At 38.4% G+C, this 27,666-nt stretch overlaps 1 protein-coding gene and 1 long non-coding RNA gene across 7 annotated transcripts in view; both read left to right on the forward strand.

Annotated features, from left to right (window-relative positions):
* NEBL (nebulette) overlaps window positions 1-27,666 on the forward strand; it is a 238,228-nt gene that overhangs the window by 93,342 nt on the left and 117,220 nt on the right. For both annotated transcript variants that reach the window (XM_052692788.1, XM_052692787.1), the window contains exon 4: window positions 16,415-16,522. In XM_052692788.1, coding sequence (XP_052548748.1) covers window positions 16,415-16,522 — 108 coding nt within the window. The remainder of the gene's footprint in view (window positions 1-16,414; window positions 16,523-27,666) is intronic.
* LOC128085433 (uncharacterized) overlaps window positions 16,529-27,666 on the forward strand; it is a 40,789-nt gene continuing 29,651 nt past the window's right edge. For 2 of the 5 annotated variants that reach the window (XR_008208969.1, XR_008208967.1), the window contains exons 1-4: window positions 16,529-18,974; window positions 21,078-21,645; window positions 22,422-22,517; window positions 26,032-26,102. This is a non-coding gene — a long non-coding RNA (uncharacterized LOC128085433). The remainder of the gene's footprint in view (window positions 18,975-21,077; window positions 21,646-22,421; window positions 22,518-26,031; window positions 26,103-27,666) is intronic. The other 3 variants (XR_008208970.1, XR_008208968.1, XR_008208971.1) reach the window with 2 other exon arrangements.

Genomic DNA, 27,666 nt, shown 5'->3' on the forward strand with positions numbered 1-27,666 from the left:
GCAGGATTCCTCTTATAGGAGGACTAAGACAAATAGCAGTCTTAGTTGGCACCTACCAGTAATTAGTAATTTTGTAGGATACAGTATTTGTCAGAAACTTAGCAGGCAGGTGGGAAGGAGCAAAGTTCCTCAGACACAGTGCTGGTGAAAAGAAGTTAATAAAAAAAAAAAAGTCTGTTACCGGTCAAGAATTATCTTACACCAGAGCTGTGTTTAATCTCTTCAGCACACAATATGATTGTGATGACAAGTTTCAGTACGTATAACGTGATAAATGGGTGCTATTCCTTTGTGGCAATGATTACTTTATACATGTTGGCATTTATGGAACGTAGTCTTATTTTGGTAGAATATTCAATCTTCTCACCATGTTTTCATTTGTTGTTTTTTTTCTGACAGCTGGAATAAGACATGAAATCAAGTGGCAGAGGCCATAAGGGTCCCTAGTTTCTGAGCAGCTACTCTGCCTCAATTTTCAAGTTGGATTTTCTTTCTGGAGTTGTTATTTTTCTGTTTCTACTTGGTGGTTTATTTAATTTCTAATGTAAAAATCAACACTTTGCGACAAGGTCTTTAAACTCTGCCTGCAAAATTGTAATTAAATCTGTTGTGGGTGTAGATTAGTAATGTGCAAAAGTGGTGTGTCACATAATAGCCTACTGCATATGTGCAAACAAGAGTTTTTTCATGCAGATGAATAAAGCTGCAGATTCTTTCCTCTCTCCAATCTGAAAAATTAGCCTTGCATGCGTTCCATATTTTAAAGTAATAACTGATTTTAGGTTGAGACTATAAAAACCATCTTGAAGCAATGAGACTTCAGAGAGCACTTAAGTAGTTCGTGCAGTTATCACTATCTTTGACAAAAAATTCCATGTGAAATACAAATATGGTTTCTTTTTAATTTAATTTTAGATGTCAGATCAATAAATGACGGTCTTTGGTTTGGTCCTTTGTACTCACCTACAGCTCTGGCCCCACTGCTGTCTCCCTCCTTCTTCTAGTCTTTTTCTTCTGGCTTGAATTAGCTTGTTTGGAATCTGAACATTTCTGGCTGTTTCTGCAGTTTTGTTACTGTATGGTGTGTGTCTGTGTGTAAGTGGCTTCTCCAGGACCAGAGAGAGAGGACAATGATAAATCTTTAGCAAAAATATCATAATTAATGTGTAATTGTACAATCATTGAGTTAACTTAACTTGTTATATTTCAGGATGGCCATGCTATGAAAAAACAATGCTGTTTTGTAAGTTGCTGCGCATTTGTCATTACAGTGTATTTCCTGGGTTCACTTTGCTTTATGGTAGCTTTTATTTGTCTACTTGTGTATATTTTAATAGTTAACATTTCCTATTTCTGTCTCATTTGATGCTGGTGCTATTAACAAAGAGAAAACTGAGACCAGATGGTTGCCAAACAGTGAAGCCACCTGGTATTTTACAATGCCAAATATATTTCGCCCTCCATTTTTCTTGAGAAAATTACTGAGACTGGTCCACGATCTGTAGATGACCCAGTCCTGAATCCTCTAAGCCCCTTCTCTTCTGTTCTTCCTGCTCTCCTTCTTACGTCATTCCATTTCTGGGGCCTGGCCATGACCCACTGCTGCCTCCACTGCCCTTTGAATCCTGCTGCCCTGTGGGAGTGGGGTAAGGAAGGTTCCTTTCCAGCAGAATCACCAGGGCCAACCTGCCTTGATCTTGTAAAGGGTTATCTGCATCTCTGGGGCTATTTGTGCTATGCAGCAAACAAACACAAAGCCAAGCACCTTGAAGAATAGTGCATTTTGGAGGCAGCAATCTACAGCTCTCCATCAGATGCCTTGTTGATTTGAGGGCCAAATCAGAACTGAAACTGTTGTCAGAGGTATGACAGTGTGAGCTGGAACTGACATAATCACAGATGTGATGGTACAACAGGGCATGCACAGCGTACACTTTGCTCGGAGCAGTGAGAGTTAGACTAAGCTAACCAAAAATATGTTTTTGCCAGTACAATCTGAGTATCTGCTCCTATCTCCATGCCAGTGCCGTATGCTGATCTGAGCCGCACCATGTGTACAGTGACAGACGAGCTGTTCAAATGTGTAGTTCTCACACATTTCCAAAGTCTGGTATAGGCAGTGCCTGTGTCAGTATTGATGTATCTGAGACAAGCAACACTCACACACCATATTGACACAGGGTCGGGGCCGTGGAGGGGATCAGCTCCTCACCTCACTGCTGCCAGTTCCTCTCTGCCTCTCTTCCTCTGCCTTTCTAGCCCATTTCCTGCACCCTGCTCATCTGTGGACCCCAAGTACCTTGAGTCATGATGAAAGGAACACTGAATGGCTGAGGATTTGAGAGCATAGGTTTTAGTCTTAGCACCCTGATTGAATTCCAGCAGAGAGAACAACTGCAAATTTATCAGCTCTCAGTGGTACTGAGGCTGCAATACTACTGGCTCTTGTCCTGGCTGCTGCTCTGCTGGGAGCTGTGTGAATTCAGTCCGGAAAACAGGATGCACCTGAGAAGAGCTTATAGTCTATCTGCAGGAGACAGGAGAATAGTGTAAGAGATGAGGAAATAAATGTGTTATAAATACGATGCTGATTAGTGTAATAGCTGTCTATGATGCTGTGGATGTGATTCATCTGTATCTGTTCATTTTATAGAATCATTCAGATTGGAAAAGGCCTTAAGATCATGAAGTCCAACCAAACCCTGTGAGAATGTGCATTCTTAGGTCACCGTTTTTCACAGGACTATAGGGATTTTATTGTGCCAGATGTTACAGAAGGAAGACAGATAAACCCCCATACTGAATACTAGCAAAATTGTGCTACAACACCTCCTAGAACCACAAAATGAGGACATTGCCTCATGTCTTATCACTTGTCACCCGGGAGAAGAAGCCAACACCCTCCTCTCTGCAACTTCCTTCCAGGAAGTTCTAGAGGTTGATTAAGTCTCCCTTCAGCCTCCTCTTTGCCCCACTAAACAATCCCAGGCTCTCAGCATAAGTCTTGTTTTGTAGTCCTTTAATGAGCTTTATTGCTCTTCTCTGACTGTGATTTTATGCAATTCTTTCTTGCTATGTTATCTGACAGTGTTTTTACAGCAGTGCTGTACTTTCTTCTTAGAGCCTTCTGCCTTGTGCTGGGCACATGGTGCCTTTATTCCTTTGCTTGCCGTCATATAAGGTATAACATGATGTTCCTGTTTCCAGTATGTTCTACAAGTGTCAGAAGAGGCAGTCATCCTCATTTGGCAAGTCTTGCGCTTCACTTTTGTTCTCCTTCAGCAATTGCCTTGCTGTTGACAAGATCTCCTTAGGTAACTGCAAGCTATTGTGCAGAAAGGTCCCCTTCAGACACCCCAGCTGCAGCTGGATTTCTTGAGGCCCACGTCCCTGCTGGTTGCAGTAAACTGAGTGCAGACCCATTGCAGTGCCCACAGACTGCTTCAGCTCTTGGGGACTTTCCAGGGGAAAGGCATCAATATGGCATCCCTTCAAACTTCCCATCATTTTGGGCATGATTCTTGAAATACTCCTTATTTTTCCAAGAGGTGGAACTTAAAATGTGCGTTTAAGCTCTGAAGTCATTAAATAATCTAAAAACAATGTATCAGTGTAAATAACACCTGTAAAGAGCCTGCCTGTGTTTCTCTTTGACCAACAAAGGCATAATGATTCCAATGTGTTTTACAGAGGTAGTTGCGTGGAATTATAAAGATGTTGATTTTTGGTGCTTTTCCATTGTAAAGAGAGTGTTTCTTTTCACACTTCTTTTCTGTACTATATTAGTACTAATTTTACAATATTTAACATTCCTCAAAATATGCAAATATGCATTGAAGTTGGCAAGATACCAATGGATCGAACTTACTAATGTAGGTAATGTTCTCCTACAGTGAAAAATACTAAAAAATATCAAGGAAAAGGGCAACTTTGAATTGGGGAAGGTTGTATCCGATCTCTGTAAGTATGCTGGAAAGCACATGACACAGTTGCTAATAGTTGTGCCTTTTTCTATTATTCCAGCAGATGAGAGTTTGTAGGCTTTGGAAGGAAGTCATTGCAAGTAATAAACATTCACTGGAATATTACATATGAAGCAAAGATTCAAGTAAAGCAACAGCTGTCAGACTATGTCTTGACTTGTGGACTTGGTGTCCACAATTGCTGCAGATGAGGATGAGGATTTGCCTCTCGCTGTTTATTTTCCATGTCTCTGTTGTCCTGGGAGGCAGGGAGCGTGTGTTTGGACTATCAGACCACTTGGATGGGTCTTTTTTCAGTCAGTTTGATTTGTACATCTGCTTGCATTGCTCTTAGAGGTAGGTTTTTTTTTTTTTTTTTTTTCTGTCATATATCTCCCTGGATATGGGAAAGGAACAGGAGAGACTGAAATCTCTGTTGCATCTTGCCCATAGGATATGATATTCCCTGAGATATTAAAAAGTGGAATAGTATGCTGGTTGAATGCGGGCTGAGCCCTCTCTCTTTCAGATGAGCAAATACCTGAAAAAATATGCAAACCATTGCATATCTAAGAAAAATAGTATACTTCAGGATTTTTAACATCACATGTTAGTCTTTCTATTTCCTCAATGTTAGACCATCCCTCCCTGTCACTACTGTCTCCCACCAAGAAAAAAAAATAAGATATAAGTTGCCTTGAAAGGGATAGGAAGGGATAAGCTCTTGCTTACTAGAGGTGAGAAATAAAAACACACATTGAAAGCAATGACAATGTTATATTCATCAGTGCTCTCAAGAGGAAAACTTTACTCATCCATGTAGACCTTCTCAAAACCTAAAAGCAATCAAGGTAGGATGTATGTGGAATGTCAGTCCTCTTTTCCTAAGAGGCAATGAGTTTGTTTTCCTTTATCAGTAAAGGAGGAAAAAAAAAATATCCAAAGAAAACACCCCCCTGTAAAACAAAAATACCTGTGGCCTTCAGTACTTGAAACAGGATTATTTGTAACTGTTTTTCTCTTCCCCTCCTCCCCTCCTGCCCATTGTTGTTAGCTGACATCTCTGATAAGAAATGCTACATGCAGCCCTGTCTGCTCCTCTGAAATGCCTGGTCTTTATTTTCTGAAACAGGTTTTCTTCTTTCCATAGTGGTTTTTTTTTTTTTTTTTTTTTTTTTTTAAATTTATTTTAAGTTTTGATTTCATTTCTGGAATCATTTCTTTATGTTGTGGAGCCTTCCTTTTCTTTCTGCTTTTTTTCTTTATGCAAGCAGGCCCTGCTGTTTCACCCCGCTTTTTGCTCTGATCCTAGCCCAGCCAACTGTCACTTTTTAGCCTGCAGGGAACCTTCTGGTACTAACATTCCTGTCTTGTTTTTATTAGAAGGGCATCTCTCACAACATATCCCTCGCTGTTTGAAGCAGAAGTCATGTGTATTCAGTAGGAATGAATAATGGATGCATTTAAAGGGTACCTTGCCCTTCTCGTTCCTTTACACATCATAAATAACCACTATTTTAGTTTGGTTTTACATATTGCTCTACAGGCACAGCTTGAAAAATCTGGTGATTCAGCTCTCAATTTAAAAAAAATACCATGCTGTTTGCAGCTGATAGTCTCTGCATCTGAAAACTGATTGTGCACCATGATAAGCTGTGCATAGCAGCATCCACATGTAGCTCTAGAATTCTGAAGCCTTAGAAAACTGCTCACATATTTACTCTGAAGCAGACCATGAAAATACAGCAAGACAGGAGAGATGCAGGCAGTGCAGTGGGGCGGTATCGGGGCTGTGGGTGGAATTTATTTCATGTGGCCCAGATACCTGCAGTGGAAGTACCAAAGTAGCCAGCTGATCTTTGTAAAAGAAGAAAGTGCTTCTAAGGTGTTTTAAATATCTTCCTTAGGATGGGCTGAGTTCTCTGAAAATGCCCATTTCTCTCTGCTCACTGCAAAAGCAGAGCTGTGGATTAGACTGCATGGAGTGTTTGTATCAGAAGTATTTGCTTTTTGTCCAAGGAGCTCCTATCAGTTATCACAATCTTAGGAGCTCACTGGATTAGTGACAGTATTAAGGGATAAACTGAAATTACTAGGAATTTTCCTATTAACTATAACGAGCTTTAGCTGAGGTTCCTAGAGAAGATCTTAAAATTGAACTCCTTGCATAAGGAATGATTTAATAGTGTGATCTCATTTTAAGAATGTAAAAGTGAGACTTTGAGCATCAAATATTTTTGATAGGGGAGGGAAGAAAGGTTTAGTTGTATTTTCATTGCTTGTTTTCCCTTAGATAACTGACAAATGAAGTGACCTAATTTGGCTGTTAATATCAGCTCTGTTCAAAATGCCTTCAAGTTACTGTGCTCTCACTGTGGTGCTTTCCCTTGAGCATGTGGCTATGACTTTTTGATATGTGTGCTGCAGCAACCTGTGCCAACCTGTGTTTCTTTGCCAGTCAACAGTGGCAGGGCTGTGGTGGGCTTCTTGGGGTTCATGGGGATGCATGGGGTGGTGGCAAGGTGATGAGCCTCTATCCTCCTTGTGAGTGCAGGACATTGCCTGCGTCAGTCATACAGTTCTCCGTAATGAGCCAGGTAATCTCATCAGACTTGCCAGGAAATGGCAAATGTGCAGAGAGGAAAAAGATCTCAGTGAAGATTTAAAGGAAATTAGATGTATCTTTATGTTGTGTGGAAACAGAAAAAGAGATGATTTTTAGTCTGTTTTTCAATCTTATCTCTTTGTATGTTTGTCTATTTATTTATTGTTAATGAATGTATTAGGATTGTGAAAGACAATTTGAAGGTGCTGGAAACCTCCTGATGATTCCAGTCTCAGAGCGAATGCAGAAAAGGCAATTACAATCAGGTTGCAGGAGTGATTTTGCTTGTTGCTTTTGGCATTTTCTGATTTCAGTTCACGTGGCTGTAGCTTTTCCATGTTTCTTACAGTTCTGATCTGCTTACTGTTGTCATTGTATCTGAGACTCTGCTGATGCAGATATTAGATTTGCGTTTATAGGAGGCTGTATCAATTCTAGAGAAATTTTTTTGCATCTGCAACTGGAATTTCTTCAGAATAGCTGACTTCAGAACTGAAAATAGATGAAAATTTAAACAGAGATGGCTTATTTGTCTTACTATGTGTGAAACTACCTTTCTTAAGTGTGTAATTTTCCATGTTTTCATGTTTTTCCCCTTTTCACTTTAAAATGAAGAACAAAACTGAGAATTTACAGCCTCAAAAAACTATTTAATGTTATGTTCTAGCTTGAATTCAGCCAAAATTTCTTTGTGGGTGCCAAGCTGCAGACATTAACCGAAGTCTGATTTTATAAGCAGTCACATATTGTTTTGCTTTTTACTTCTAATTTTTAGAAATACACTTTGTTCTAAAGCACTAGTGTGCCTTCAGTAGCTTGGGGTTTTATCTTCAGAAAGATACCTTGGAGGAGAGAAAAATCCTGAGGATTTCAGACTCTGCTTGCAGTTAAATGGAAATGGTATATAGTTCCTCTTCTCTGCACTCAGTTACACAGAGACAGAGGAAATGCTTGCATGAGATGTCCATAATACAGCAAAAGGGATGCTGTGAGTACAGTGGCTATAGATTTTGCAACTATGGTTGCACTTCAGGCTTCCACTTGATATGTAATTTCCAAGATGTAAACAGGGAAGAACAGAATAAGCATTTGTAAGGGACTTCTGTAAGAGCTCCGTAAGGCAAATGATCCATTAACTCTGAGCAATGAACATGAGAGACCCTGAGTTTGTTAAAGTCAGTCTAAGAGGTGTTACTGTACTACATTTCATCATTTTCTATAATGCCTATTGTGTGCCATACATCTGTGTTGCTCAAATTCGGTTTTTCAGCTCTGTTTCCTCTGCACTTTGTTCTGGGCTGCATTCTGGTCCTCTGCAGTTGTATGAATTTCTCTCTTTTTTTTCTAGAACAAGAGGCAGTGGACACAAATTGGAATGTAGGAGGTTTCATCTGAATGCCAGGAAGCACTTCTGTGCTGTGCAGGAACATTGGTATAGGTCTGCCCATAGTGGCCATGGGTTCTCCTCCTTGGGCCCTGGATATCCAGCTGTTGTTGTTCCTGCTGGAGCAGGGGTTGGGACAGGTGGACCCAGAGGGTCCTGCCAACCTCAGCCATTCAGAGATTGTGCTACAGCAGCAAATATTCCCTGTCTTTTTGGCTGCTGGTCCTGAGAATTTTACAGATTTTTTTTCTTTTCCTGCACATCACATGGTGGCTTCTGCTGTCTGTTAGTGTGTGTTTCTTTTCGATACCTTTGCTAATGTATGACTGCACCTTGGCTACTCAGTATGCATTACAATTTCCTGTGGTCAACCTTCTTTATGTCCCTTCTGGGGTCAGTATTTACTTCCCATGGCATATTTTTAGCTCAGTTTTGGCTTGATTCTTTGCATGACTTTTTTTACAGCCTTTGAATCAATACAACCTGTTATTATTTGGAAGATTTATTAGATGGTATTATTTCTTTCTTTCATTTTGAGGGTGCAGACATGTGGAGGGATGGATTATTATTATTATGCCCAGAATTGTCATGGTTCTGGCTGCCTGACTTTTCTGAGTAAGTGCATTTTTAGGTTATCTCTCTCGTACATAGTGGGCAGAAGCTTGCACTATGAGCCAGTTAAAGGCTGTGTGACCATGCTCAGCGTGGCGCTGAGCCCAAGCTAACATATCCTGCCTCTCAGCAGGATCTTACAGGCTTGGTGCTGATGCCCTACCAAGCCAGCAGTTATGCATTTTCTGCCCACCCTGGAGGGCGGGCAAAGCAGGCTTGCACATGCTTGCAATTTGCTGTGTACTTCCTTCAGAGCACATTGCTCAGGAGCTCATTTTCTCCTGAAGGTTCTGTTTTCTGATGGGGAAAGCAGCAGTTTAGTTCTGAATCTGGTACTAACAGCATATTCCAGGATTTTTTTTTTTTTTTTTAAATCTATATATGTGGCATTAAAAATGTTTTTTATTATTCCCTTTACATCTGATAATTGGATAATGATTATTATAATTACCAACTGATCATGATTTGAAGAAGTTTAGAAGTTTCATTTTTGAGGACATTATTAAAATTTGACACAATTTATCAAGTTGCATTTAGATTTTAAATATCAATCTTTCATTTTTTGCACAGTGATAAAATAGAGCAAAGGCAGAACTACCTCCACTGGGACACAGTAGGAAATTCTTTACCTCCTCAGGCTTCTGTTCCTTAGAGATAAACTAGTTCAAACACAGAATATATGGAGTGATAGGGAGTGGATGGAAGATCTGACAATATTTATCTCTCATAAAGGTTGCTGCCTCATCTCTCCCACTGCAGTGAAAATGCAGCTATAGTTCTGCACAGAATTCATTTACTGCTTCCAAAATGCTAGATTTAAGGTTTCTTTCACAAATTGAATGGAAGGTAATTGCTTATGGAAGTCGGTGGAAAACAGCTTGATCTGCCACTTTATGCAACTTTCTCTATGTCTGCAGACTTGGAGAATATTAATGCTCTATTTTAATAGGAAAGGACATGACCTCTGCTTTGCCCATTAGGAAAACAAGGTGCAAGTCGCTGCAGAAACATATTTAGTGGTATTTAAATATTTTCTTAGGTAAAAGTACCCAAGCTGTTTCAGTGAAAAAGCTTGATGGAGTAGAACATAGGTGACTTGTTTGGATATAAGTCTGCTGAAGCAGTCCCAGACTGCCCTCTTGTCAGTGGTAATTTTGTCTTGGATCCCAGCTACTGTTCACATGCTGTTACAATATATCCAAACTGTGGGCTCAATCTTTTTCTCATTCTGGAATTGCTGATCTCTCACTGCCTTCAATTTCCTGTCCCCGCACATCTCAGAGTCTGGAACTTTGCTTTTACTTTGCTTTTTGCTTTTACTGTGAGCCAGTCTCACTATCTGAAGCATAAAGAGACCACATTACAGAGCCGTTATCTGCAAAGTTACTATTTATACATTTTAATTTACTCCCATCCAATGTTTTAAATGTTCTGACATTGAGCCCAAGATACTTGTTAGATGTGTCTCCCTAGTGAACTGTGAGGGTCCTCAGGGAAGTACAGTAAAGAGATTTACAGATGGCTGGAGACATGCTCAGGCATACCCTATGGGACACCACTGAAGTACTTGCCCAGTTTTTGAATGATGTCCATAGAAAGACACGCATTTAATGCTAGTGATGGCACGTGAACCTTTCATTCTGTATGACTGCAAATGCTTTTTGTAGTGTTGTTGTGCTAGCTGTTTCAGATTTAATACAACTTCAACTGATAAACCTTTTCTCACAAGAAGTTTCAACTATTACAGAAATTGTTTCAGAGCTGTGAGTAGAGAAAATTGCTTTTCTAATTGTATTAAGAGGCAAATTTGTAAAATGTGCATGCGTATGTTGGGAACAATTGCCAAATTGTTTTACTTACAGCTTTTCTTGTTTTTAACACAGATTCTTTTAACTGACCAAGGACAGTAAAACTAAATGACTAGATGGATGAAGCCTTTCACTCTGCAATCCTTCCTTCCAGCAGCACTCATTGGTGGCTTTTTTTGGGCTGACTTTAGTTTCCAGTTCATTTAAAAGTCTGCTTGGCCTGCCCTATGGGCTATTCCCTCTTCCTGCTTTCCAGGTGCTAGATTTGCAGCGGACAATTGCTGTAACCATATACCAATGTTTTACTGCCATGAGAAGGGTTCTCAGGCAGGCTGAATACCAGATTTTGAGGTCTTAGAGGGAACTTAAATTCCCCTGATGTTAGCTGGAGGTGAATGGGATTCAGAACTATGGACAGTGTTAGGAGACAGGAGATGCGAGCACTGAAACATAGCTTTGTCAGACAAGATAATGTTACAGATCCTTCTGAAGAGAGACCAGTCAACTAAAACAAAGTCTCGTTGAGGCAAGTGGGAATCGTGCTTTACATTTGATTTACCTGTAAATATTTTCTAGTCATGTTCTTAAAGTCTGATTTTTTTTCTCTGTCTTGCCATTAAGTTTGTAAGAAGCAAAATAAATCAAGGTAAAATCAGAAACTTAGGTGCTGTATGGAAGAAGCACATCCAGACGAAGGTATCCTTGTCAATATGTGCCTCCAGGTCCTATACAGTTGAAGAGCACTTCCTGCCTGTCTGCAAACACCAGTGCACAGCAGATGGTGTCCTTTGGGAGGTACTTATGTGCACCGGGCACAGAAGGAGCAGATGGCTCTGGGCAAGCCTCAGACAAAACACACCTAAATAAATGCATGGGGTATGGTAGAGACAGTTGACTGTGAATGTTCCTCTTAGGGAGAACTCAGGGTATGAGACCCATCCTCCATTCCAGCCTGCGCCACGTCTTGGCTACTTCCTTGCCCTAATTCAGGTGTGATGATGCTATTCTGGGGGATATGCAGTAGTTTTGGAGCAGATTATGCAGTAGTTTTGGAGCAGATTATAGCTACCTGATCCATGTAAGGGTGTGAAGAACTGTCTGTAAAGGATATCAACTCTGACACTGCTTAGTGGATTTTTTTTTTTTTTTTTTGGATTTAATATTTGCTTGGAGTGACTGAATAATCTTTTGATGTATAGATGGATTGAGGAGTTCCTGAGATCTGCATTATTGACAGTTCTAGTGATAGTGAGAGCATGAGGATCCACCATACTGAATTCCTGCACTGCCTTTTTTGTTTGTTAAGTGGTTTCAGAGTAGATATGTGCTTCTGTTATTGTAAATCATTCTGGACTAAGGGTAAGTGCCAAAAAGCACAAGAAAGTAGTCACAGAACCATAGAATATCCTGAGTTGGAAGAGATCCACAGAAATGATCAATTTCTGACTTCACTCAAAATCCAAACCTTATTTATGAGAGTGTTGTCCAAATGCTTCTTGAACTCAGTCATACTAGGTGATATGACTGCTTCTCTGGGGAGCCTGTTCCAATGTTCAGCCACTTTTTGGTGAAGAGCCTTCTCCTGACACTCGACATGAACTTGCCTTTGGGCTCCATAAAAAAGAGGCATCATTTCTTCACTCAGGACAAGAAGTAATGAACTTAAGATGTGACAGGGGAGATTCATGTTGATAGGTTGGATATTAGGAAAAATTTATTCACAAAAAGATTGCTAAGGCATTGGAATAGGTTGTCCAGGGAAGCGGTGAAGTCACTGTCGCTGAGGTTTCCAAGAAATGTGTAGATGTGGCACTTAGGGACATGGTTTAGTGGTCAGGGTGGGGATGGATCAACGGTTGGACTAGAAGATCTTAGTGGTCTTTTCCTTAATGACTATGATTACTCTATGATTATGATTTTGTAATTCATGAGGCCTGGAGAATGGGAAGGGCTTATCAGGATGTTGTTTGTTGTGTCCAAGTTAATGGTGAGGGCAGAGGCTGTGATGCAGACAGCGAATTGGTACTGTTGCCCTGATGTTGTGACAGAAAGCCAAAGTATGCTGGGACATTATCTGTTCATGTCTGCCGCAGGTAGATCCACTTCCGTCAGTTCATCATCTCATGGTGGATTCACCTCTGTGGGCTTCCTGTCCCCTGATGGACTGGTGTATCTTGCCTACTTGCAATTCTCTGGATAACAGTGTGCCTTGGCCATACACCTTTCTCTGTCTGATGGACTCACCTGGGCCTCACGCTGCTTTCTATTGGTTTCATGTTCGTTATCTGTATGTTTCTGGTTTCATGAGCTCTGTCCACTGTTTTTGTGTCTTCTCCAAAGGAACAGCTCCTTCTAAGTTTTTCATTGATCTGCTGCTGTTCTTTGTGCACACTGTAGAGAATCTGACTTTGTCATTAAGCACCAGCTGGGTACCCTTCTCATCCTCAGGCTGAGACAACTCCTCTACCTCCAGAACTCAAGGTCCATAGTAGGTCTCTGAGGGGAGCCTCCTCTTGCCATGGTGCAGCATTCAAAAGAAAAGTAAGTCCACATTTGCCCACTTCCTTGTGAATCTGTGCAGAAGAGATGCCACCTCTTCCAGAGTGGTGAGAACTGGGGATGGGACTGGAAACCATCTTGCAGGTAAGCCTGCTAGAAGTTAATGGATGGACTCCCAGCTAATTCTAGCCTGAAGGCTGCACGGGGAGATGGGCATCTGGACCTCGACAGCACCATTGTGACTGCATTGATGGGAGCCCTGGCATAATAGTTTTCCACACAGGCCAGCTGCGTTGCAGGTGGATCCACCTCCATGGGCTCCGCAGCAGCAGTCACAGCGCGGGTCATTGCTTGAAGGCCATGGGTACACTTCATCCTTCACTTGTTCTTCTCCTCTGCCTCTCTAGTTCTGCAAACCTAGTCTCTTCCTTGCCCCATAAAAATGGGCAACTGTCACTCCAGGTTCTCTTGATTCCAAGCCTGGTTGGATATCATGAGAGATCTGGTAGTTCTGGGAGTGCTGGGCCAGATACAGGGGCTTTTATAAGGCCCCCTGCAAAGAATGGGGCAGTGGTGACTACTGTTACATTAAGAAGCCTCTGATGGCGACTGTGATGGTGGGATTGGTGCTTGACATAGGATGAGGAGGGAGATGGAAAATAAGGTGCACAAGGGGAGGTGGAAGGCAGTCCTTGTGCCCAATGGGCAGCCTATCTCTTTCACAAGCAAAATGGCATGGAGGAGCTGTCCCCCAAAAAAGGGTCTCAGCCACCCTAACCTAAATCAGTCTTGCTCTTCCTTCTTTCAAGAATAGGACAATCTTTGAGGCTTCATTTATATTTACGTGTGTACATTTATATATACATTTCCCAGGGAAAAATAATGTTTTTTTTTTTTTTTTTTTAATAGGTGGCTTTGCTGCCAAAAACTGAGTATATCTGCAGAATAGGGAGCAGCACTTTCACCAACATGAGATTTTATGTGCAAAGCAAGAAGGCTAACCCTGTGTCCTTGGCTGCTTCATGCTGACTTCATAAATGGACTTATATACAGTCCCATCTTTGGGCTTTTCAAAGATATATTGCTGATGCCATGGATTTAAGTTAGATTTGTTAAAGGTCTGCTGGATAGCTTAGCCTTTCAATGTGGGTCTGTGCAGAGTTATTTCTGATGAAGTATTTTCACTTTAAACCTTTTCATTCATGGTGATTTATTACTGTTTTATTTCTAATGTTTATGCCACACATAGTTCCTCAAAGGATCAATTTTTCAGGGCACTCACTGCTGAAGGTACTCTGCATTTGTGAGACGGCACTGAGATTTGGAGTCATGAGGGAGGCATTATAAAATCACAGGCTGGGAGTTTGGTGATGAGTTGCTAAAATGCATCTTTGTGGGAAATGGCTGGATTTATGATACTGTCTTCAGAGATGACAGACCTCCATTTCAAAACTGAATTTCAACAGTTCCAATTATTTACATCACTAATTATAGCAATATTTACAGCTCCTATACAGGATGTTCCTTTCTACTTAAAATTGGCTTAGAGCAATTAAACTCCATTTTTGTCCCTGGCCCAGCCCTGGGAGCACCCCCATGGCCAACAGCCAACACTGTGTGCCATCGGCACTGCCAGGCTGCAACTGGGACACAGGCAGGGTGCAGGGCGTGATGGCTCCCATTATGGCAAATGATGTTGTGCATGTCGGTACACTGGCTAGACACAGTCCTATGAACAGTGAAACATATGCAGCTGTGCTTGGTGTTTTGATTAAGGAATTTGAGAACAGGTTTGAAGATTGCTGAAAAAATCAATCTTTTTGTATATTTGCAAATGCGTTTTCAGTCAACATGTAACTACATTACCTGTGAATTTTCAAATGGATGCATGCAGATATTCAACTGAAAATGTCAGTCATGTTTTATGTTCTTATTGCTTTTTAAAAAAATGTTTTAATGGAAATATATATAAAAAACATTTTGTTACTTAGGTACATCATCTGTGCCATATATTTTATATATGGTCCACAAAAATTCCTTTTCATGCAGCCAAAAGGTTGGAATCCCATGCTGTGGAGACAGAGCACAGGAAAAATGTTCCTTTTCAGTGTTTCAGTGATCATTTACTGCAGTGCTGTATGGATTTGTGTGTGATAGGCCTTTGTAAAAACTTGACTCTCAAGAATGCCATGCTAGAATTTTTCCTAATTAAAATTATATGCATTAAAACTGCATTTAGAGAAAATACAAAGGTTGCAAAAATGCACTTCTAGAATTAGGATGGACAGGACAGGTATTATATAACCTTGTGAAACTTCACTTTTGTGATCTAAGAATATTTTTTCCCTGTATATCACCATCATAACCTTAAAAGTTAGCTGGTCAAATAAGATGAAGCCAACCCTGGATAAAGGGTTTGGTGCATAAGCAACAGGTATTGTGGGTATCAGTTATGTAGAGAACACTGCTATTCATGGAACTGCTTTGCCAAGTGTTGCAAAATTTGTCTGTAGCAAACAAAGCACAGGGCATAGGAAGCAAAGGAAATATGGATAAAGTAGTTGAATTCAGCCATGGAGAGAAAGGTGTTTCAATTTTTTGCTACAGTTTTTTTCCTTGTGACTCAACAGCTGTTCAAGATTTTTCATATTTTGTCTTGTTTCTTCATACACGTAACTTAGGTCTCTAACTTGAACTTTTTCAAGTTTTAGGATTCTGAAATTGGATACCCTGAGACTATTGTTGCTCTCGATGAAGTGCAGATAATGTCATTCCTACTTTCCAAGATGCGATTAGAAGGTTAATGACTGATGAAAGATGTAGAAAAACGCCTGAAGAAAGTAATATCCCTACCCTGATAGTAGGATTTGATTGGTCTGGTACAAAAAAGGATACGACCATGTATAAAATGATCTCTGCTATAGACAGAATAAAGAAGGGGTCCTGTCAAAGGATAATATATGATTACCTGATTAAAGACAATATCCTAATGTATTTGTACAAGAGGGACAAATTGAGCTTATCCAGGCAACTGTTTCCTAACTTCCGAATGCTTGACTTTGCAATCTCCTAAATACTCTTCATGCAGCAATTTTTTTTTTTTTTAACATGTGATTTATGTTACAACTGGGGAAGAGGATGGTAAACTCGTTACGAAAAGAGCCTGAAATGTGAAACTGTACAGTAAAAGACTACAAATTTAGTGATAGCTATTTTTTTGTATATGAAAGTAGTGCTTGCTTGGTACTATGTTGGTATCCAATGTTCTGTAGTTACTGCTTTGAGAATGAGAGATATCTCTGTAGTTGCAGTATGTGTGGAGGTGAGCCTTCTTGGAATCTTAGGGGGCAATTGCCTCAGCAGTGGGAAATTTTGCCCAGTTGCTGTGCTGTCTCTGCTCTTGGATGAGGGAAGGCTTTGCCTTTAAGGGCTGAAAGCACTTTCACAAGTGCTTTATTTACAGTAAGAAAAAAATACACTTGCTAGGGGCGCACTCTGTGAAAAATAAAAACAACCATGTTCTTCTATATTTTCTATTCTGTAGGTAAAATACAAAAGAGACTTTGAAGAAAGCAAAGGAAGAGGGTTCAGTATTGTGACCGATACGCCCGAGTTACAAAGACTGAAAAGGACACAGGAACAAATCAGTAATGTATGTGACTGCCACCTCAAGTGGTTGGAGGTGGAGAAATAGTGTGTCTGAGAAAAGGAGTGTTTGTTGATGTTTCTGATGCAGTCTGTCAGAGTGAAGAATCTGATCTTGGTGAGTGATTTGTGTATGCTAGATTTTGAAGTGTGTGCAACTTTATGCCGTGAACTTGTACAGCACATTGGCAATGTGTGTTCACCTCTCCAGATTTCATCAAGTGTGCTCATAGTACTTTCTATACCAAAATGCTTTTACACTTTTTTTTTTCTTTTTTTTTTCAATAATCTGCTGGGAAATAAGAATACTTCTGTATCTTTGATTTAGATATGTTATACAAATAACATAAACTGCCAAGTGATTTTTTTTTTTTTAGCAGGGGCTGTCGAATCTTAACCTGCAAGATGAAGCTTTCAAAAATCAAATAAAACTTTAATACTGAGTTTTAAAAGAAAATACATGCAGGACAGTGTTCACACGTTGAGAAGGCAATGGCAAATAGAAAACCTTCACCACATGTTTCAGTAGCTTAGAAAGTGAATGCAGAGTGCTTTCAAGAGTGGAATATTTAAAAATAGGACTTTTCCTGAGTTATATTTTCACTGAAAAAGTTTTTTATGTTGTATTCATTTGTAATACACTTAACTCTCTACATGATGGAGGATTGGGTGACACATAGTGCAATTTATGATACATGTAAAGCAGGTAACAACCAGTGTGTACTAGGAACATACAGAATATATACTACTGGTTTTTCCTAATTTCTCTCCAGTTGTTCTGCTTCTACTATAACTTTTCTCTGTGGTTTTTTTTTTTTTTTTCAATTTTTTTTCAAAATTATTTTTAGTGATAAAATGCTAGCATGGTATCAGATTGCAATTATGGTTATGAGAAGAAAATGAAATTTTTTTTTTTTTTTTTTACTTGAAAGAAAAATATTTTTTCAAGTTGGGAAATTATTGGAAAAAACTCACTAAATAATAGGAATTTGTCACAGCAATGGAGATATTCCATTCCTGTTGAAATCTTCACCACTTAAGATTTTGATGTCCAGAGCTGGTCTTTGAGGTGAAAAATTGAGGTTTCATTTCCTGGAGCCTTGGCCATCTGGGAGGGCAGTTAATTTAAGAGCTGTGCAGATGATCCTGTGGGTAGATAAGCTCATATCTTATGTTAATGTTGGGGCCAACTGAAATTTCTGATCTGTGAGACAGAAGGATGCATCCTTCAGAGTGCCAAAAAGCATGGCCATTAAGACTTCAGTTTGGGATCTGGGAAACTTCAGTGAGTCCCTGCTTTTAATCAGCTACATTTTTATTCAGACCAGGAACTTAACTTAGGTCCTCACATGACCTACATGGCTTCTTAGAGCAGAGGTGATTCTTTCGTGTGCAATAGTTCTGGAACACATCAAGGAGATGAAACGAGCAGTGCTCAAATGCTTAATCCCTTGTGTGGAACTGCTCTTTTAGGAAAGGTCAAGAGGGGTACCCTACAACAGGCCTATGGTATTCATTTTTGGATATTGATGAACCAAGAAATTTAATTTAGATCTTCTAAGCCTAGTACCCTCAACATCAGCACTTAGGATGGTATGACACAGCTCACTTACATACTCTTTCTCTTGTTCAAAGCAAATTGGGTTTTCCATTGTTGAAATCTGGAAAATTAAAGCCAAATTCAGGATGTTTTGTGAGATGGGAAACAGTTTTCTCCCCAGCTCTATTTTGGATTGGGATAAGGGATTTACTCTTTTAGCAGAAGACCTTATTGCATAATGCATGATGCTGTCTGGTACTAGAACCAAACATATTTATCTGCCTTTCCAGACCCAGAAATATCTTCCTAAAGGTGAAAACTGTTTTATTTTTTTTTCCTGTTTCAATATTCATCTCTTCTCTTATCATTCCTAACTACCCCAGCCTTAACAATGCCAATTTGTTCCTTCCAGTCTTAACACAGAGTTGTTTTATTTTCTTGATGTGTATAGATGACACAGATTTTAAGTCACGGACTTTATTAGAAATAATTAATCTAGATACAATGGAATTTAAAAATGTGCATTATAAAGGAAATTGCATTTTCTTTACATTTCTTTAAATTAATCTCATTTGATTTATAGCCTTACATCCTAGAAAGACAATTCTGCGTTGACCACAACTTGAATCTAATTAGCAAATTCCTGTAGTATAGAAATGCATTCCACACAGAGTAGCTTTTATATTTAGCAGGTAAACAGTATACATCATGGACTAAGGATCTAAATAAGAGTACAAGACATTGAGAGGTAAGCAGTTTAATAATTTTAAAATAATTTTTCTTTTTATGTGTAGCAAAATGGAAGAATGCTAATATGTATATATATTTAATTTTCAGTTTTGTTTTGATTTCATCTTGAAGTATTAGAAAGTTCTCAAAGAGCCTATTTGAAACAAAATTGTAGCCGCTGCCTTGAGGGGTAAGTGCTTAGCTATTTTTGATGAAAATAAATAACAATGATAGGTATTATCTAGTGAAAACCTTTTTAAAATATTGTCTTTTGCTGTGGTAATAAGTTTTGAAAGGTAGATTAAAACTAATGTAGCGCTCTGATCTTTGAAAGAATATCTTATGCTATCAATATAAAGCCTATGATAGAGAAGAGAGCAGGGGGAGTGGAAGGAGAGTGGACTGATGGAGGGAGGTTGGAGTTCACTTGCTATTTTGCCGCCAGCAATATGACTTCTGAAGACTTAGCCCAAACTAATGGAATTTGTTTCATAGCATGATGGATATATCAGAAACAGAATGGGATTTTTTGGAAAAGAAAGAAATGTACTCTCATGTTTCTTATTCTTTTTAGCATTAGAAGCCTAATTATGTGGATGTATAGCATGCTTGTTAGAATCACAAAGCCTCTCTAGGACTTTCAGGATCAGCTACTGCAATCTACAGCTGTTGCAGCTTAGTAGTGAGCTAGCTTGAGAGGTGTAAGCCAGGCATACAAGCACGCTAGTCTTGACTGATATAGAGAATGCTACATAAACTAAGCAGCTTTTTTTACTGATGAGTTTGTAGGACTTCCTTTCTATGGCTGAGCAGGGATTTTAAAAAAGGAAAACATTATATTAATTAATGTATGTGAAAATGCTTATAGTTTACAGTATGTTTTCTTTGTCCCCAAATATTTCAAATATAAGGTTTTCATCACTTCTGCTGCAAATGAAGTTTCTTGGCACTGAATACAAACAAAATGTTGACGTGTTAATATAAACAAAACTTATGCTGTTCATGTAGGGAAATGGACTTTGTTAAAAACCTAGGGGTATTATTTGTCTATTTAGAACTTTGAGATATAGGATTTTGATTATGAATGCAAGTATTCTCAAGATTAAAAAAAAACAAAACAAAACAAAATGTATTTTGATAGGTGATTTTGCTGATAGGCTAACTGTAAACTGATCTTCCAGGTTAACGTGGTAAAATAACAGAATAATTAAAGATGGCAAAAATCTATTTATTGATCTCTCATAACACATGGCTAAATGAAGAAGTAGGCGCTCAATCTAATAATCTTTCCTTTGGGGAAATTAAACACTTAAAACAGTTCACCGCAATGAGCTGCAACTTATACTTTTATGTTCAGCTGTATGGTTTGAAGCCTGTTTTATACTTTGTGATAAAATCTTAAATCTGTTCCTGGTAAATCTTTGTACAGTGTACAGCAAAGCAAAGGTCCATAGAAGTTGAGGTGATGTGAAGTTTTCACTAAGATACAGGCCGGTTCTTGAATAGCAGTCTTGTTAGATTGTATTATTGGAAGGGTACATGGAAGCCTTCATAGGGGTTGTCCTCATTACACTGAGTCCCTATATAGGCATTTCTCACTTCCCCTTTCATGCTAATATGACCTTAAATCATGTGGAAGCAAGTAGCAAGCAGCTTATGTCTGTGCCCTTTTTGCATATGAGGAAGATAGCAAAATTTGCAAAATGTGGTCTTGCAATTTCTTTATATGTAAGTTTCCAGTAGGTATAAATTATATGTAAAACTGGAAACTGTGCCTTAGGGTAAAAAAGGAATATAAGAAAACAGATCAGATTTAGTTTACAAAGCGTATTTCTAAGGTATTCCACTTTGGTTAAGACCTTATATGAAAATGGAACATCCTTATCAAAGAGAAGATAATTTTATCATTCCTCTATGTAGACGGAGATGAGCTCTGCACTGATGTTAGTGAACCCAAGTACAATTGATTTTGTTAAAGCTGCAAATACAGCCAACTAGTTTTATTTAGACATCGTAATTCCAAAGAGTAAAATAACAGAACTCTTTGATTATTTGTATGAAAATAATTTCAAACATTAAATTAGAATACAATTGAATTGTAGTGTAAAATTCCATTTTTCTTAGGTATATATGTTTTGATGATATTCAGTAGAATTTTGCAAATGAAAATCTTGTAACATTCTTAAAGGCAGCTTGTGAATTTGAATATGAGAGATTGCAATGCTACATATTCACTGTCTTTGATTTTGAAATGTTGCATGCTTTAATTTTTTTTTTTTTTTTTTATATTAAGCGTTAACTGCCTTCAGTTGAATTTATACAGCTTCAAGGGAGGTGATGGAGGACCAAATATCTTTTTTTTTTGGAAAAAAGACATGAAGAAAAAGAATTGCCCATGGCCTCAGATGTGGTGCAAATGTATATGCGTATATATATGTGTGTATATATATATATATACATGTATAAAACCAAAGGAGGAATTAAAGTCATATTACTACTGTACTTGTGCACTTCTGCACATCTGTAATTAGAAACTGGTCTTAACAGATATTGAGACATAGCTCCATTTTTGGAATGTATTGGCACAATTGATCAACCAGTTTACTTGCTCAAATGTAAGGCTGTCTCTCAAACTGCCAAAACAGACTGTAGAGAAAATTGGCAGAAGATGCTGTGAACAAGGCCTGGAGTTTCATTTATAGTATTCATGGTGTAATGCCTGCAGATACTTGTTTCTAAGGACTTTTCCCCTGCATTGAACTCAAGTGAAGAATAGCATGAAAGGAAACAAGAAAAATTGATTGCAACATGAATGTCTACATTTCACAAAGCCAACCATGGCACATCAACAAAGAGACTGGGTAAGAATGTTAAACTGCAACACAGAAAGAGATTATATTATTTTAGTGCTGGGATTTTCAGTACTTCTGATGTGATTCATACTGATCTGACTGTCTCTACATTACTAAGCATGATTTTTGTTGTTTCATTTATAAAATATGCATATGATCATATATGACAACTGTATCTTTCTACATAACAGGAGTAGCAGTTTATGAACTGCTGCATGCATGAAACAGACATGCAAAACTCAGCTCACAACGGTGCTGATTGTCTTCTTCCCTTGACAGTTTAATGCAACTTAAAGAGCTATTAATTACTTGGTGGGTTTTTGGTTTAATTCCACACAACTGCATTTCAAATATGCTGCCTGTAACTCATGTAATGAAACAAATCACACTTGTATTCAACCACTTTTTTTTCTGATTGGAAGATAGGAGGTTGAATATGTAATTCCTATTCCTAATATAAGTGTACCTCTGTAAGAAGATGGAACTTCTACTGTGCTCTTATGCAGTAAAACATACATGTACAGAGTCATTTCCAACCTTGTCCCAGTTCTGGGTTCCTCTTCTAGTCTTGCTTTTTATATATGTATACAGAGACTCTGAGAAGCCCACTTGTCTTTCGGCTTTCTGCTACTTTTGTGTTGAAGTATTTTGACTTCTTATTAATGCAGAGTCCTGATAAATGCTTTGGAAACGACTTAGAAAATGAATCACATTAATTTTAGATGACAATGAATATTTGCTGCAAACAGATTCTTATGTAGCTTCAAATACTCTGTAACTTTCAGAAATTTGTATGGTGACGGAACACATTACAGAATCACAGAATGGCCCAGGTTGGAAGGGACCTCAAGGATCATGAATCTCCAATCTTCCTGCCACAGGTAGGGCCATCAACCAGCAACCTCCCCATTTAAAACTAGACCAGGCTGCCCAGGGCCCCATCCAACCTGGCTTTGAACACCTTCAAGGACGGGGCATCCATAGCCTCTCTGGGCAGCCTCACCAGCGCCTCACCATTCTCATAGTAAAGAACTTCTCCCGGACATCCAAACTAAATCTTCCCTTCCTCGACTTGAAACCATTTCCCCATGTCCTGCTGAAATTTACCCTTTCAAAGAGTTGACTCCTCTCCTGTTTATAGGCTCCCTTTATATACTGAAAGGCTGCAATGAAGTCACCCTGCAGCCTTCTTTTCTCCAGGCTGAACAAGCCCAGCTCCCTCAGCCTGTCTTCGCTGGGGAGGTGCTCCAGCTCCCAGATCACCTTTATGGCTCTTTTCTGGACTCTCTCTAACAGCTCTCTGTCTTTCTTGTACTGGGGGCTCCAGACCTGGACGCAGTGTTCCAGATGGAGCCTCACAAGAGCTGAGTAGAGGGGGACAATCACCTCCCTGTCCCTGCTGGCCACCCCTCTTCTGATGGAGCCCAGGATACCATTTGCTTTCCGAGCCGCAAGGGCACACTGCTGGCTCATGTTAAGTTTTTCATCCATCAGGACCCGCAGGTCCTTCTCCGCAGGGCTGCTCTCAAGGACCACTCCTTCCAGTCTGTATGGATGCCTGGGATTCCTCTGGCCCAAGTGCAAAACCTTGCACTTTGCTGTGTTGAACCTCATTAGGTTCACCTTGGCCCACCTTTCATATCTGTTTAGACAGAAATTATGCTAAGTGATCAGCTGGAGACATTTGAGGATGCTTTTCAAACTTCAGTGTATATTCAACTTAATAATTCTATGATTCTATGAAAAAATCTTTAATAATTATTATTATTATATAAAAGTATTATTGAAGTTAGGAAAATACTATATTAAATCAGCTCCTGTATTCTTTTTGTAATTCCTGTATTCTTTTTGTAATTCTTTTCCTACATTTTCAGTAAAAGATCAAATTATATAATGGCCTCTTGCTCTCTTCACTTCTTCCTACTTTGTTCTGAATGTAGAGTAGTCAACAAGCATTCATCCTTGTGATACTTTTTCATTTATTATATTTTTACTGTGCCAGATAATATCCTTTACACCATAAAATGTTCCGGTGAGAACAACCAGTAGCTTCCTTCTGGACTTTTCCTTAAAGCTTCTTTCTCACTTCTTTACTGTATGGAATCAAATTATTTTCAGTATATTTTAAGAAATGGGAAGATGTTGGAATGCTCTTTTATGCAGCTTTATTTACATAAAGAACTAAACCATAAAGTATTCACATTTAACCAGTGAGTGGTCCCAGAGTAAACCCTTGTCTTCTATTTTGGCTGTCCATTAGAGGCAGAGAGAGGCACACCTTTGCTAAGGAATTTTACAGCTATTTACTGGAAAGGAGGGAATCATTGAGAATCTGGAGCAGTGTGGTACTGTTGCACCAGAGTGACACTGACTTCTTTCACTGTCCACATGCCCTTCTCCCAGTCTCCCAGTTTTCTTAATCCCTGTGATGTGTATGACAATAAATCCAAACACATGGGAAAAAAAAAAGTAATTTTTTGACTCTAAAATGCCAAGATGAAGAATACTTTTTGGATGGTCATCTACTCACTACAGTAATTGTGTAGGGATCTGTCAGTACAGGTAGAATTGAATAATGTAGCAAACAGGAAAATTTGCAGGAGTAAGTCACATTAGGTCGTATTCCATGGGTGTAGTAAAGCCAGTATCCATCCATAACAAGGTGATGCTCTTCACCTGCTAAAGATCAGCTACCTGGTTCAGAGCAGGAAAAGCTTTAGAATGTATCAGTAACATGTTGAAAGATGACTTATTTTATGACACAAATGGAAAGATGCATAACTCTTCAACAGAAAGAACGGGAGGATTTTTACCAATCAGTACCTGGAAAACAGAATTGTGCCCAAGAGAGGCAACTGTATTTGGAAAAGCTGTTAGTGTTAAAAGCAGGAATTTATAATGGTCATCAGTGGATAGTTTCAGCTATTATATCCCAAACTGCCTGTAAAAGCATTAGGTGTGCAAATTCAGATGGGTGTTTGGGTAAGTCCATTGAAATATTAAACCCAAATGTATAGTGAACTTATGGTAAGCTACAAATATGTGAAAAAAACCCACCTCTGTATCATCAGATTGTCTAAAATGGAACTGCTTGGCTGTTAGAGCTGAGTATTTGGGCTTGAATGGCATGTGATTTCTCCTGGAGAAAGATCTCTTTCAACAGCTCAACAGTGAGCAGTGAAAACTGCTCAAAGAATCCTCTCAACTGTGAGGCTGAAACTGTCCTTAGAGATGTGAGAGGAAATATTTTAGCTTAAGTGGATCTGTGGTAGTTGAAGGAAGCAGATGTGACACTCTTATAGGTCCTTTTAAAATAATCTTATTCCATCTGGCTTTGTTCTTAGACTCGATCAGAAAAAAAACATTTTCACTCTATTTAAAAATAAGGTTTTTTTTAATGGATAGTAATGCTTTATGATTATTTTTTTTCCCTGCGGTTTCAGAAGTCTTATATTAAAAAGAAATTAATGTTAATATTCCTTATTTTCTTCTGTATCACTGTTTTCATATGAAATTAAGTGACTGCAAAAACTGTTGAGCTTTATGAAGCGTTAAAATATATCCCAAAGTTTCTAAAAGTTTTCAGTGATGTTCCAACAGAGAATAGAATAGTCTTTCTGATTCTATTTCAATTTCTAATTGAAATAAATAAAACTGACAGAATGACTGTAACCTTGCTAACTGTATTGACAGTATAAATGGAGTTGTGTGGTGGAAATAAAACAAACCATCTAGAGATGTACCTAAAGGTTAGCATTTAATAAATAGAAGCTTAGAATTTAATAAATTACTGTTTAAATGGATCAACTCATGCATGAGAAATGAATGCTAGTTGTAAATTGGATGCAAACCTGTAGACTTTAAGGGGAATTGAATGAACTGGTCATCTAAATTTCTTGATAGAGATGTTCTGATATGTTTTCCCTTTTGAAAAACAGCAACAAAAGTAAGTATTACAGAGAAATAATTAAAACACGTTTGTGTTAGGTTAGAACTGTGTCATTCAAGTTCAGAACTTCTTTGAAGTCATTGTATTCATTTATGTCACTGGCACTAGTAAATTTTACTTTTATATTGTTAAACCTGTATTTGGTTACACCTGTGTTTGAGTTGATGGGATGCATACACATCCATACATAAGATGCACTTTAATTTAGAGTGGTCTCCAATCTAGAAGAATACCTCTTGGGCTTTTTCTGTTTAAAATAATAATAAAAAAGAAGTATGTAGTTTGTTTTACCTTCTTTTTATGATATAATATTCAGATTAAGTAGCAGGGCAAATTTCTTATGAAAAACATCAGCAATTTAAGAAATAATTAAATAATGTTCAAATATATAGTGCAGTGTTTAATGAATTTCATTTTAATCCATGGCAATTACTGTTTCTTGTCAGCAGATGCAGAAGTAAAACCTTACGTTAATATGCACTTACTGAACATCCTAATTGGAGTCTAAAACAGCTATGTAAGTATAAGCACGGAATTGACAGTTAATTTCTTTTCACATTTTGCTCCAGTATTGACTAGCACATGCACTGCTTTGTACTGCAGTTTATGCAACAACAAAAAAATCAGTTTGTAATGAAGATAGATATAAAAAGTGTTCTTTAGCAACTGTTGTAAGCATCAATCTCTTATCTGACTGAAGTGTTTTTGTCTTAAAATGCAGGTGACTTCAAGACTTGGTTTATTTGGAAGGTTTCTGATGTTTAAATGTATGGTTTTGGCTTTTTCTTTTATGGTACTATGCAAGTAAACAATTATGATCTCTCCTTCCCCCAGGTTTTTTCCAATGTCACTTGAATATATTTAAGCAATATCAAAATCACTCATTATTTTTAATGAGAATGTATTTTTGAAGCCCTTGTTTTACATACAGTAAAAAGAAAATGAAATAAAATGTCCTTCCACAGTAACTCAACTTGGGAGCTAATTAAGTTTTTAGAATGCCAAAAAATTAATTAGCCCAGAATTTGAACATCAGGACTTAGTAACTCCAGACATCCTTGAGTAGTTAAGTGCTTGTAAGGAAAAGACAATTCCTAATTTCCTCGTTTTCCTATGTTGTCCATTTCATTGCAGCTTTTAATTCAGCCTTATCTGATGTTTTTGTACTGCGCATCAGTTGCTAAGGCAGCATCTTATGCAGTAAACCTCCCGCTGAAGAACAAGATGCTCTACTTCTTCTAAAGCTAATACCATCTTTAATCTTGATCCCTGGAGATTTGAATGTCTCACCCCTGCTCACAGACTTCATTGACCTTGACAGCAGGGGAATCTGGTCCTCTGTGGCACTCAGTTATTTTTTTACATGTTAACACATGTGTCTGTGATTTCCTTAGGCTGTCAGTAGTTGCATTAGTTGTGACAAAGCCAGCACTGTAGTAAGTGTAATGATTAAACTTTTTAACAATCCTGACACAAGAGAGGAAGTAGACAAAGTTTGCATGTGACATTTCTGCTTATGTCTACAGAGATCACAGAGACTGAGTTTACTTTTCCAAAAAACAGATTAGACTATCACAGTATTGCTTTCTAACTGTTTCAGTTCTGTTCAAATAATGGCTTAGTTTCAGAAATGTTTGTTTACTCCTTTTTAAGTTCTTTCTCTGTCTTATGCCGATTTACTCCTCCTGTTAGCAACCACAGTATTTTAATGTAAATCTTTTAAGTATTTTTTCAGATCAGCCTTGAGTTATTTTTTTTCCTCCTTTCTTTTCAGATTTAGTAAGTTAGTAAGCTTGTGTGGCTAAATACTGGCTGTTGGGGAAGACCATTCTGAAGAAAATGATATTTGAATGGTGATTATCTTGAACTTCAAAGCTGGTTGTCTTCAGCCTTACTGAGCCTCAGTCCTGCTGCCCCTGCTTTGTATCTGTCCTTCCTTTCTCCATTAGAGAATGATGGCATAAATAGAAACCCTAATCATTTTGGCCAGTCCAACCCTTTTCCAGCCTTAAGAAGTGAAGTACGCTTCAAAGTCATGTCTTTGGTGATGTTAACTTTTTTTTTTAAATAGAATTTGGCAT

This window comes from Tympanuchus pallidicinctus, unplaced genomic scaffold, assembly GCF_026119805.1.
Source record: "Tympanuchus pallidicinctus isolate F22 unplaced genomic scaffold, pur_lepc_1.0 scaffold3, whole genome shotgun sequence".
Lineage (NCBI taxonomy): Eukaryota > Metazoa > Chordata > Aves > Galliformes > Phasianidae > Tympanuchus > Tympanuchus pallidicinctus.